Here is a 13,114-nt window from a genome sequence, read left to right as displayed (position 1 = left end):
TGAAAACCTTCTGTAGTGGTTGATACAGCAAAATAATTTCTTCTTTGATTAATAGTGAAGGAATTTCTTCCTTCATTAAGAGACAATGGTCTTTCAATCCTAGAAATGTTTAAATCAGCGAAGCTAATTTTGACAGATCCATCAAGGTATTGTTGGATGTAGTCAAGATTAGTATCATCGCTAGCAATTTTGGCTGGTTGAGAAACATTCTCAATAAGCCGTTCACTAGGAAGATTGATCTCACTCCGTTTCATCATTCGAGGGATTCAAATGTTGGCATCATGGGTAGAACTTTGAATTAACAAAGTAGAGTTACTCGAATTTTTAATAATAGCTTGAGGATTCAAGTTGGTTTTTAACAATTTGTAATAAATACGATAGATGATAGCAAGAGGCCTGCTACCTTCTAGGCATGGGAGCATTCATATCAGAAGCAGAGGGAGAAATAGAAGCAGGGGGGGAAGTTTCTCTTTCTTCTTCAGTATGAGATGCATGGGAAGGGGTTGCCAATTGCTTGGCAGAATAGAGAGCAGAACAAACTTGGAAATTGGTAGAAATTCCTTTTAGTTTGAAATTAGAAAAGTTTCAATATCTTTATCATGTCTTTGAAAACCTTATGTAGTGGTTGATACAGCAAAATAATTTATTCTTTGATTAATAGTGAAGGAATTTCTTCCTTCATTAATAGACAAGGGTCTTTCAATACTAGAAATGTTTAAATCAGCAAAGCTAATTTTGACAGATCCATCAAGTTATTGTTGGATGTAGTCAAGATTAGTATCATCGCTAGCAATTTTGGCTGGTTGAGAAACATTCTCAATAAGCCGTTCACTGGGAAGATTGATCTCACTCCGTTTCATCATTCGAGGGATTCTAATGTTGGCATCATGGGTAGAACTTTGAATTAACAAAGTAGAGTTACTCGAATTTTTAATAATAGCTTGAGGATTCAAGTTGGTTTTTAACAATTTGTAATAAATACGATAGATGATAGCAAGAGGCCTGCTACCTTCTAACATATCAAAACCAGAGGTTAAAACATTTAAAGTTAATGCTTTAACAATATTAACATCACTCAAAGCAAGAGTTAAATTAGGAAAAGTATCAAAGTGGATAGGTCCATTAAACAGAGAAGATTGTATCATGCCAAGGATACTAGTATGGAATTCCATAAATCTAGCATCACGCAAGCAAAGTAACACAGAAGCATTAATACCAAGTCTAGTTAATGGTTTAACAACGACTTGAATAGATCCAATATGCAAAAACTTAAAACCTTTAACAAGAGAATTGTTAACAAATCTCTTACTAAATAGTTCAAAATTTTCATTTTTTTTACCTCGCTACTTGTACTAAAAAACAAGTAAGCATAATTCCGCCTAAACAATAAAATATATTGACATGCAAAGGAACGTATCTACTAGTTATATCATCTGCAATCGCCTGAATCTCAAGACGTTCTTCAAACCAATCATAGACTTTATTGAGATAGGTAAACTCGAGGAACTCCCCCTCCGAGAACTGTATATGAGAATTTCATCTCGTACAGCTCAAACAAAAACAACCCAATACTGGCTATAACGAATATGTGTTCTCTCGCAAAGGTTTTTTCAATAGTTTTAACAGCAGCTCTAAAAGAGCTTTTAATCCATGAAGTAGTATAAACTTCCTTCAAAGGAAGTTTTTGGAATACTCCATTTATTAAATTCAAAGGCGGAATCAATTACAAAAAGAAAAAAAGAAAAAAAGAAAAAAATGAAAAAGAAAATGGTGGGGGGGTGTGTGTGTGTATATATATATATATATGAATTACGTCGGAATCATTAAAAGAGCTACTTAAAATGGGCCTATGGGTGTCAGTTTATTGAAAATATGAGATTTATAAGAATTAATGTGATAATACACTAGAAAAAAATAATCTATTTTTACAACTGCTAAAATAAATTGTTAATTTCAAGTTTGACCATTATGAATAGCACTTATCACATCAACTACTAAAATGCGAACTACCACATGACACTTTCATAAAATGTAAACTGTCACGTTAGTTTGTAAGAAAGTTGTAATACCCCAACTTTTTTTCCTTTTTATCAGACGTATTTGTTCCCTATCTTAATAAGTCACTCAATTGATTATTTGAGCAAAAAAATAAATCAAAATTGCCCAATATATGAGGCTCAAATTTGTAGGAAAAGAAAATCGATATTGAAAGATTTCAAAGGTTCAATAAAACATTCCAAAGAAGGGCAGAGACATAACTAATTACTATAGTCAGTAGACATCACATGGCATGCAGATATGAATTGTTTTTGGGTTTTACGGTTCTGTTAACAGGGTATATGAGTGTGTTCAGCTGACGTTCAATTGAGTTACCATGTCCATTTGCCAATTTGACCTTACCAAAAGCTTTGAACATATTGTTCTAGCACAGGCAAAGTATAGCATATTTAACTGACTCGATCAAGAAAATACTAGTGCAGCAAGATGTGTGTGGTCTCAAAAAGATTCTCTTTATTAGCCAAAATCAATGAATAAGTGTTCCCGAGCATCTATGGCACCTCTGGAAATACAATGTTCATTAATCTACCAGACACCGGCTCTCCAACAGGAAAACGACGGTGGCGGAGGGTGAATTCTTAATGATGGTGAGCTATTCCTCTGGTCGGATGTACAGTAATATATACCAATGCCAAAACAGTCAAGACCGAAGAAACGCTACTACTGACAAACCGAACAAAACTAGATGCACGGGCAAAGGTCTTTCCTTAACAGCTGAATCCAAAGGAGAAGACAAACTCACTGCGACTTCGAAGATTGCAACAGAGGCTTGGGGTCATCAAGAACCCTCATGGGTTTCCAATCCGATTCTTCCTTGTTTCGTCTAAGTGCGACAAAATGAAGTGCGTCGCTCCGAACTTGGTAAATATGACAAGCCCATGGATAAGAATCTGGCGCAGACCAAACCTTCTGCTCTTCAAATACCGTCTCCTCAGCATGTGATTCTGCCACGCAGTACACTAAATCAGGTTCTGGCTCTGTGAAACTAGCAAGAGCAACACATCCTGGAGAAACAAATCCCTCTGGAGCCCGAGGATGCCAAATCGACACTGGAGTTGTGTAGTCATCTAAGCAGTTCCTCCACACCTGCATGTGTAATAAGAGATGAACTCTATTTTATAATAATGAACCAGACAGGCTTTGGATCAAGTTGTCATGTTAGTGATAAAATCATCAACCAAAGCAGGCAAATATTTGCTTGCTAATGCCCAAAATGATATGATAAAACAGTTCTAGAATATGTTGAACAAACTCAATCTCTAGTGAGGTTATGACTTGCAAAAAGTAAAGGTTACATAAGCAGTCCGACAACGAGAAGATACAGGATCAAATTTCCATATCTCTACATATTTTCATTTACTTTTTTTAAATTTTTATTTTTTTCTGAGCATCTTCATTGCTTGTTATATAAATCCAAAAGGTCACATGCATAGCATGTGCCACCTAATAGTGAAACATGGAAAGAAGACATATACTGCTTCTAAGAAGCAACTCAAAACACTAATTTTTTTTTTCTTCACAATTTCTTACAGTGTCACAGTTATATTGCCAAAGAACGGTTGAGAGAAAAATAAAAAATTATGCATCCCGTTTACTATATCTTCCCCCCTTTATGCTGTGTTGTTGCTGCTGTTAAATTTATTACTTTTGTTGTATTGTTGTGGTCATTTCAACTGTTTCGATGGATAAGATACAAAGAAAAAGCATCCCTCCCTTTGCATTGCCAAGTAAAGTGATACAATTTCAATTCCCTTTTCATACAAAAACGACTTCTTCCAACACCAGCAAATAAGGATCAGGCCTGGCAATGATAAGACCTGATAAGTTCTTATGATGCTTAGAAGATAATGCTAGTATAATTGACCATATGTTTCTTACCAGATCATAACCCAATGGAAGTGCAAACAATCTGTCAATGTTACGATAGACAGCAGCAACAGTCGGAGCATGGCTACCAAATCGAGCAATATCCCCGATGGAGACATACCTGTAGTGAAACAAGCCATTTTAAAGTTTAATATATAATATCAAGCGCATCAGCAGCGCCAGCTGCTATAAAAGCATACTTTCTAAAGCTCTAAAAACGGATTCAGAGTATATGGTTGGATATTCATAACTAAGTTTGACCTTTTTAGATAAGTAAGTGCAAATTATATAAATAATAGCGTAAGGTGCCCCTAGTACACACGGAGTATACAAGAAACAAATGGCTCAACACCGACCTGACCAAAGCAAAACCCACATGAAACCCAAAACCCAAATGCAAATGCTCTTTTTTTGGGTTGCACAATTACAAGAACAAGAAGAATTATCATCTTCTTCTCTACTGTGAAGTAGTTAGAGAATTGTGGGGTTTGATCTTCCGTCTTTTTGGTGTAGAGTGGGTCATGCCTAGAAGAATGGTGGAGTCGTTGGCTAGCTGAAGAGGTTAGTTGGGAAGCCATTGCATTTTAGAAGTTTGGAAGATAGTTCCTCTGTGCTTAATGTGGTGCATTTGGAGAGAGCGGAACGTGAGAGGATCTTTGAAGCTTGTGAGAGACCGTTGTTAAAGAGTTAAAAACTGATATGTTCAAATCTCTTTATGCTTGGATGGCTACAATAGTCCTTGTTTTTCAAATTTTACTTAATTTTTGAGCTTGTGTTCTTTTTGATGCAGGACAAACAATAATCGCAAGAATCACGTAGGATAAAGCAGGGAAAAAGAAAGGAGAAAGAAGAGAAAGAAGGGGAAAAGAGAGGTGAAAGAAGCTAAGAGAGGGGAAGGGAGAAAGAAAGAAGAAGCTAAGAGGGAGAGAAAGAAAGAGGGAGGAGAGAAGGAGAGAGAAGAATCAATTCTTCATTTCTTTTTATTGCATCAACCCTACCTTTATTGGAGTACAAATCACTCTTAAATAGACTCACGACTGAACTCTAACCCTAATATAGGGCAAAGCCCATTTATTAAATTACCAAAAACACTCTAGGACAACACCCATTTATTAAATTACCAAAAACAACACCATTGACTCTTGAAAATTAAATACTAATAACTCAATTAATTAATAGGACCTACATAAAACTAGGTGGACCAATATTTCATGCCTCGCCCCTTTTATCACTTTTTCCCCCTAATTGAGGGTCTCTATTGTATACTTCCTGTATAATTGGGTTGCGCCCCTCTCCGCTTTCTATTGAGATTGATTTACTAATATAAAAAAACGCAACAATAAGAATTGAACCTAGGATCTAGCGTCCCACCCTTCGAACACCAGTGCTGCATAGCTCAAGTTATTTGCATTTCTGTCCCTTTCCAGTTAATTAACAATGTCAAGGAAGTTTGTGGAACTAAATCAAGTTACAGAAATACCACAGCAGCTCTCTTTTTCAAGAGAATAAGGTCCATACTTCTAAAGACCAAAAGTCCTTAATTCAAATCTAAACCATGGTCTTTTAGTAAAAAACCTGAAACAGGGGTTGTGGCCAACAATAAATAACAAGCACAGAACAAACCAACCAGATCCTTCATGCAGGTAATTATGTTCAATAATAAGATGAAGAAGAGAAGAAAATGCAATGAATTTAAAAGAAAAAAGGAAATTTGATAAGTAATTACCCATCTGGGCAAATAGGTCTCCAAATGCTACACATTCCACCATCTTCCAAAACCTAAAAAACGAAATGACAGTTTTTCATTATGACTGCAGCATTGCAGGAACATGAAATTCTAATGCATCACATAATTTACCAGAAAAAATAAATAAAAAGCAACTTGATTGGAAATAATTAAAGCAAGGTAATCAGAAGGCCACCTGTTTTCTGCACAATCTGCGTCGCCCTTTTGATTCTTGTTCACTACTCCAGATCTTTACAAAGTTGACACTGTGTTTGACAAATCTTCTCTCATCAGATGCAGAACTATCTGATGAGAACCCCCTTGACTTTATAGTTGCTTTGTTTGGAGTACGTGGTTCTCTTCCATCAGCTTCGCTCCAAGCAAAACACACATATCTCTGGCTTGAAGGAACCTGAGCATGGAAGATACTGTCAGAATATCAATGTACTCCCTTAAGAGAAGCTAAGCTTTATGCATGTGACCAACCTTTAGAAGTATTTTTTTCATGTCAGATGCTGCTTTCCACATCTTATGGACTACAAAACAGATCCTAACTGCTTGGGGTTCTCTTCCCTCTGGTTCATCTTCAACTTTGCACTTGATGACATGGGCAAAATTTTCTGATCTCCTAAATTTCTTGAGATGGAGGATTAAGTGAGAAGGCTGGTTGCATCCTGCTTTTGCTAATTCTACAGCCATGAGCTCTTCCCATGGCATGTCCCACATGATCTTGCAAGGTTTTTTATCCAACTTGTCCCAAGCCAGACACTAAATTGAAGCAGAGAAAGCAGGAGAATAGATATCAAGACAAACTTCATAACAATCAAAGATCAACAGGTAAGGCTCCTCGACTAACCTGTAGCAGCATGACTCGTTTATTGGTCACTAAAACAATTCTGTCATGAGGCACAGAAAAATGTTCTTCATAATAATCAGACCAGGCAAATTTTGAAGGCTCCTTGAATATTACAGTACAGCCAAACTGAGTACTTGCTTCAGCAAGGTACAGTATCATCTGGAAAGCCAAAAAAAAAAAAAAAGGGATAAAAAAAGAGAGGAAAAAAATGAGAAACAAATCAAGAACACATGAGGAATTTAATTGAACAGACTTCCCTACCAACATGTTTGATTACAACAGCTAATGATTATAATCATACGCTTTCTTTGGTTTTTGTTTGTTTTTTTTTTTAAATTTTTCTTCTCAACCATGCTCTTTTTCTGAGTCACGAAATGCAAATATAAGAATTCTAAAAGCCACTAAATATCATATGGAGACAGCTCACTATTTCACCTCACAAGTTAGAAAAACTATGTAGAAGGTTGATCTATAGCTGCCTAATTATCGCTGTGAAGTGTATATAATGGTGCACATTCTTCATACTCTACTGATGAGTTTAATGCAGTATAGCACATAAAATTAATAGAAAGCAATGGCAAGTTTACCTGTCCAACGGCTTCTCTCTCACAATACTCCTTAAGCACACCATCAGCGTGGATAGCCCTTGGGTTTCTGATTCTCTGGAACGTGGTCCTGCTACTGAAACTCTCTAAGCATTTGGAACAACTTGCACCGATTCCATCGACAGTCATTGAGAAAAAGTCTAGTGCCCCACTCACAGGTTGTACAACAAATCCTAGGCAAGCACGTCCTAGCCCATGAGCAAGTCCTAGGAGACCATTCTGTCTGGCACTCTCCACAGGCTTCGTCACAACTCCAGACACCCCAAAAGCAAAACCTTGTGCAAGAGCTTCAGTTCCTTGAATGATTCCATCACCCACCCCGGTGATTCTCCTTGATGTAACCTGACCTCATATCAAAATCAGTTTTCTGATTTACATTGCCACTAGTAGGCTTGCTGCTGAAGAAAAAGAAAAAAACTACCTGCTTTGTACGTAATTGCAGAAATTGCCCATCTGTTGAAAGCTCCGCAAGTCCTTTACCAAGAGAAGCCAATGTTGAACTTGTCATACCAAGAACATCGACAGAAAATATCAAATGTAAGGGATTGTGGATCAGATCTCTCCAGATTCGGTTTCCAATGGCAGGAATAATGGAACTTTTACGCATGAATCTGTCTCTGTGCATCACCCTCCTCAGGTGCACCTGGAATAAGGGGATTGCAGTGTTAAAAGGTGCAGTAACCTTGTACCAATAACATCGTCAGATTACATATGGCATTTTGAATTATCACCAATATTAGACAGATTTTTAGGTGAAACTGGAAGATATCCTATTTTATAGCAAGTAGCTAAGAAAATGTAGTCTGACATTAAAAAAATTTATTCAATGAAAAAAGAATAACTTGCATCTTAACTTCATATTCATATAATACATTTTCTTCTCTTGATGGCAAGAGAATACCACAGCAAAACTGTTCTTTAGCCAGCACAAAATGTAGTTTAAAATCTAAATGGGGGAACTGCACTTTGAGAAAAAGAAAAAACTTTTAGAACTTCCAACATTAAATCCACATTATAAGACAGTAAGAAGTTTGTCCTTTGTACGAGAGTTTTGTTTCAGAAACTAGAAATTAGATTTATGTATCTACTTGTTTACTCTAAAGATTTTAGTGTGCAACCAGTGGACTACCCTTGGAGCAGATTCTCAAGCTCAGGCAGGTAACCAGGCTTATCAAGTAGGTGTTTTGAATTTTAGATGTTGCCTTTTATTTTTGGGTGTTTCTCTTGTATACTTCCTCAGGAGTCAGGAGGTCTTCTGCTTATAAATGTGCAAGAAGGAAAGTAAATGATTTTTCCATCAATTTATATATCAAAACCTCAGCAGCAACGATAAATGGTAGATTGCATTGCCTCCAGCCAGATCAGTAGAGTTGGCTAGCATAAAAAGTGCAATTTATCTCCCAGTTAATCTTATAGAAGGCAGTAAGAACACAATAGTCTAATAGTCTGGTTCTGTCATATTCTTGAGTATATATAACAGAAACTCAGGATTAGGGGCAGGCAAAAACCCAGCTTTATGTAAAAAAAAAACTATGGATTAGATCTGGAAAATATCTGAAGAGAGAAACCAATGGAGCTGAATCTGTTATACTAGATCTATTGAAAAATGGGCTGATGACGACAACAAGCCTTTGGGGTGGGCGGTGGCCGAGGACTCCACCAAATAAGACTTGGGTGAGCAGATATCTGCTTGGACCGATGACTCCACTGGCCTCCACCACCTATGTTGCGCACACAGACATTCGTTCCAACTTCCGAGCTGAAGATATCGGAATCCGCTTGGCTTAAAACCCTTCTAATATGCGGGTCGGCTGGGATTAAGATTTTGGCTTACGACTTCCGTCAGGTTGGAAGTTGGAAGAAGGGTTTCTGGCCCAATGAGATCAATGACAACCCATACTTAGGTGCAGACTGTGCAGTTGGGGGAAGTCCTCCACAAGTGAATTTGGGTCATTCGGCTAGGTTCTCTAAGGCACTTCCAAGGTGTCATGCATAGCTAGCTATTGGAAACAAAATACTCCCTCCATCACAACTTAAATGTTTCACTTTCCATTTTTAGACATCTCAAAGTACAAAGTGAAAGTTATTTTATTTTATTTTATTTTTCAATTTCTTATATCACTTTTATCTTCTTCTAGAAGCAAACAAAAGTCTCATTAAAAGTTGTGTAATCTTTAATATAAAATAAAGGTCATTTTTAGAAATTTTCACCTTATTAATAATCGTGCCATTTTAAACCAAGACAAATAAATTGGGATGAAGTACATATGAATGAAAGACAGAGGACACATGTTTTTGATGGTATGCTAAAGAAATCTTAAGGAAAGATTTAAAATCTTTGCCAGATTAATACTCTCTAGAAGTTGGAGTAATATGAGTCAAGGGTTAGCTGAAAGGTAAAATAGTTCAAGTTTTGCTTGTCAAATTGGCTTAATGCATATGTTCGTCAATGAGCAAATGTGGGTGGCAAAGAACGCTAGCATCGACCAGAATTTCCATAACGAAAGTGCTTCTGATGAAAGCAATTGTTCAGAATGTAAAGTTTAGATTAAGTTGTTGGCCAAATGCGTGTAAAGCACACCAAACGCTAAACGTATTATCTAACCTTTGGCGTATCTTGTTTAAGTAAATCCACTCCAAACCCCAAAAAGGAAAATTGAACATTGGTGAACATCTTATTACATCCCATTATAAATAGCATAGAAGATTTAGAATATGCAAGAAGAACAAATTCGACATCTGAGGCGTATCTTCCTTTGCTTTGAGGCAGCTTTGGGTTTAAGGATTAACTTAGGAAAATCAGAAATCGTTCCTATCAGTGCGGTAGAGGATGTCGAAGGGTTGACTCATTTACTTGGATGTCAGGTCGCTTCTTTGCCTATGACATACTTGGGTTTGCCATTGGGTGCTTCTTACAAGTCCATGTCTATTTGGGATGGTGTTATTGAGAATATGGAAATGAGGTTGGCTGGATGGAAGCGTACATATTTGTCAAAGGGTGGGCGGCTGACTCTTCTTAAAAGTACGATTTCCGACCTTCCTACTTATCTCTTGTCGTTGTTTCCTATTCCAGTGAGGGTGGCTAATCATCTTGATAATATTCAAAAGGCCTTTCTTTGGGGTGGCATTGGGGATGAGGCCAAATTTCATTTAGTGAAATGAAATAGGATTTGTACTCCATTGCATTTAGGTGGGTTGGGAGTTCACAATTTCATCTAGTTTAATCGAGCAGTTCTGGGCAAATGGTTGTGGAGATATGGTAGGGAGAGAGAGGCTTTATGGCGATTGGTGATTGACGCAAAATTTGAGAGCCTTAAGGGTGGTTGGTGTTCGAAAGAGGAGTCGGGTTCCTTTGGAGTGGGCGTGTGGAAACATATTAGGAGGGGGTGTGAGAAGTTTTGTAATTTTGTTTGTTTTGAGGTAGGGGACGGGTCACATATTAGTTTCTGGTATGATTGGTGGTATGGGGATAGATCTTTGAAGCAGTGCTTTTCAGTTTTGTTTAGTATTATGAGGAACAGAGATGCGATGGTGGTGGATAACTTGGTCGTTCATAATGGAATTATTCAACTGAATGTTCTTTTTACGAGGCAAATCCAGGATTAGGAGATGAAGATGGTTCTTTCTTTCTTCGAGCGGCTTCACTTCAGTTCGGCATGGAGAGGGAGACAAGTTAGTGTGGAACCCCTCTAAAAGGGGTTTATTTGAGGTGAGATCCTATTATGAAGTGCTTATTAGGAAAAATGGCCCATCATTTCCGTGGAAGTGTATTTGGCATGTTAAGGCTCCGACAAGGGTGGCTTTCTTTGTATGGTTAGCAGCTTTGAGAAAAATTTTGACGCATGATAACTTGCGTAAAAGGAATGTCGTAGTGATTGAGTGGTGTTGTATGTGTAAGAAGAACGGGGAGTTTATTGATCATCTGTTGCTTCACTGCGAAGTCGCCTGTGATCTTTGGAGTTACATTTTTATTTTATTTGGTATAGAGTGGGTTATGCCACGAACGGTGTTGGAGTTGTTGACTAGTTGGGGCGCGTCGGTTGGGTATGATCGTGCTAAAGAAGCTTGGCGGTTAGCTTCATCATGTTTATTGTGGTGTATTTGGCGGGAGAAGAATGCGCGGCTCTTTGAAGATGTAGAGACATCAATGATAGAACTACAGAAGCGTTTGCTCAATATGTTATATCTTTGGATAGAGTCCCATCATTGTTTGAATGGTTTTACTTACGTAGAATTTTTATATTTGTTCTCTTCTTGTCCCATTTAGGGGCTCTCTTGTATACTTTCCGTATATAAGGGTTGCGTCCCTCTGTGCTTTCAATGAATTGAATTGCAATTACTTATAAAAAAAAAAAAATGCAATATGGAAGCAATCTGGCTGCCAAGATAAGTTAGTCACCTACCTGAATCTTGAATGCGTTTCCGATAGCTGACAATATGGGGCTCCAAATTCCTAGAACCCCATGTGGTCTCTGAGCTGGTGCTGTCTCTAGTGACACCTTAAGCCTCATTTCTGAAACATCAATTAGGCTGGAAAAAAAAATCATAAGATCTCCAAATCTATTTGCAAAATATTATTTTACCACTAGTTGACATAAAACTTAGCAAACAACAAAAAAAATCCCTAAGTAAACATAGCTGCAAATGAAAGAACCCACTTGTAGTGTTGCACTAGAAAGAAAAGCTACTATTCTTGCATCGCCCCTTAGAATAGCAATAATTCTAACATGTGAGTCTATTTTTGAGCGAATAACATGATTCTGGTGATCCAAGAATCTTAACAGAAGCATCCCACGCACACAGCATGGTCAAAAGTCCACAGGATGAGTTTATGCAAGAATAACTGCCAAATTAGCATCATTGCTGAGGTGGCAAGTTTTATTGAAGCATTGAAGACATTTTTATTTTTTATAATCAGACTTTATGATACCAAGTAAGGAAACTGTAAATAACCAGAGGTAAAAAGAACATGATAAATGAGATAGAGAGAGAGAGTTTAGCTCTTATGCAAGTCTTAGGTCTAGTATTTGGAACTAGACAACAATACATGAAAGAAACATGATAAAACAGAAATCATGAAGACTAACGCAGGAGCTGGATATTATGCAAACAACACCGATCTCAGGCATCAGTCAGCTAACAATTCTGACTAAATTGCATATTAGGTAATCTTTTGGATAATCTATAGCAAAATTGAAATTTTGGTAGATAATTGTGGGAAGAAAACCAGATTCTTACTCAATACGTATCTCAGGATCCACTTCAGCGACATTTGAACTTTGGGGAATACGATCTAGCTGAAGATTCTTGTAAAAATCCACCGATGCCCAAATAATTGGTTCATGAATATTTATCCTCCAACTCTTCTCAGTTACCTATTATGTCAATATAGGTATTGATGAGATGGACATATACCTTCATGCATACATTGAAGAAAGCACATTCTAAGCATCATTTTAGTGAAGCATTACCCGTATATAAACATATGGGTACACCTGGATGCCATCAGGACTCTCGTTGCGCATTGTAATAGTCATCTTGAATACTGGATGATTCACATCAGGGGTCTGCTCAGGTGCCAAGAGCACTGGCATTGCTGTTAGTGGGAGTTGGTTGTCCAGCTGCAGATGACCCAGTATCAGCTTGAACCTGGCACAAACAAAATACAGAGGTTGTCTGCTGGAAGCAATATATTTGAAATTAATAAAAAAATTAATGGAAGCAAGGCCTCAATTAAATGGAGAAAAGTGAACAGTAAAAAGTGTAATAGAATTGGAAGGATATCATCTCACTATTATCCACAACTGTTTATTTATATAGTATGACTACTAATAATAAGTTCATCTAAAGTTTATATCAAAGAATATACTAATTATAGAAGACAGATGTTTTGATCGTAAAGATCTAAACAGATAGTTTTCCATAAGGAGAAAAAAGAGAAAAACCTAAAGCCATTCCAGAATCACACCACTGCCTTAAACCTAAGTGATAGCTCAGCGGAAA

The 13,114-nt window shown here is 37.3% G+C and overlaps 1 protein-coding gene across 2 annotated transcripts in view; it reads right to left on the bottom strand.

The window, feature by feature from the left end:
• Window positions 1-2,491: 2,491 nt before the first annotated feature.
• The window catches only part of LOC133854422 (uncharacterized), a 79,104-nt gene continuing 68,481 nt past the window's right edge, over window positions 2,492-13,114 (bottom strand). For both annotated transcript variants that reach the window (XM_062290623.1, XM_062290624.1), the window contains exons 54-64: window positions 12,583-12,760; window positions 12,350-12,486; window positions 11,515-11,641; window positions 7,533-7,754; window positions 7,094-7,453; window positions 6,507-6,665; window positions 6,137-6,418; window positions 5,847-6,062; window positions 5,651-5,703; window positions 3,937-4,045; window positions 2,492-3,144 (exon numbers count right to left, since the gene is read on the bottom strand). In XM_062290623.1, coding sequence (XP_062146607.1) covers window positions 2,797-3,144; window positions 3,937-4,045; window positions 5,651-5,703; window positions 5,847-6,062; window positions 6,137-6,418; window positions 6,507-6,665; window positions 7,094-7,453; window positions 7,533-7,754; window positions 11,515-11,641; window positions 12,350-12,486; window positions 12,583-12,760 — 2,191 coding nt within the window. In that variant the 3' untranslated portion in view covers window positions 2,492-2,796. The remainder of the gene's footprint in view (window positions 3,145-3,936; window positions 4,046-5,650; window positions 5,704-5,846; window positions 6,063-6,136; window positions 6,419-6,506; window positions 6,666-7,093; window positions 7,454-7,532; window positions 7,755-11,514; window positions 11,642-12,349; window positions 12,487-12,582; window positions 12,761-13,114) is intronic.

Source organism: Alnus glutinosa, chromosome 13 (assembly GCF_958979055.1).
Source record: "Alnus glutinosa chromosome 13, dhAlnGlut1.1, whole genome shotgun sequence".
Lineage (NCBI taxonomy): Eukaryota > Viridiplantae > Streptophyta > Magnoliopsida > Fagales > Betulaceae > Alnus > Alnus glutinosa.
The sequence above is the reverse complement of the archived record's forward strand: the minus strand, read 5'-3'. Positions and strand labels throughout refer to the sequence as shown.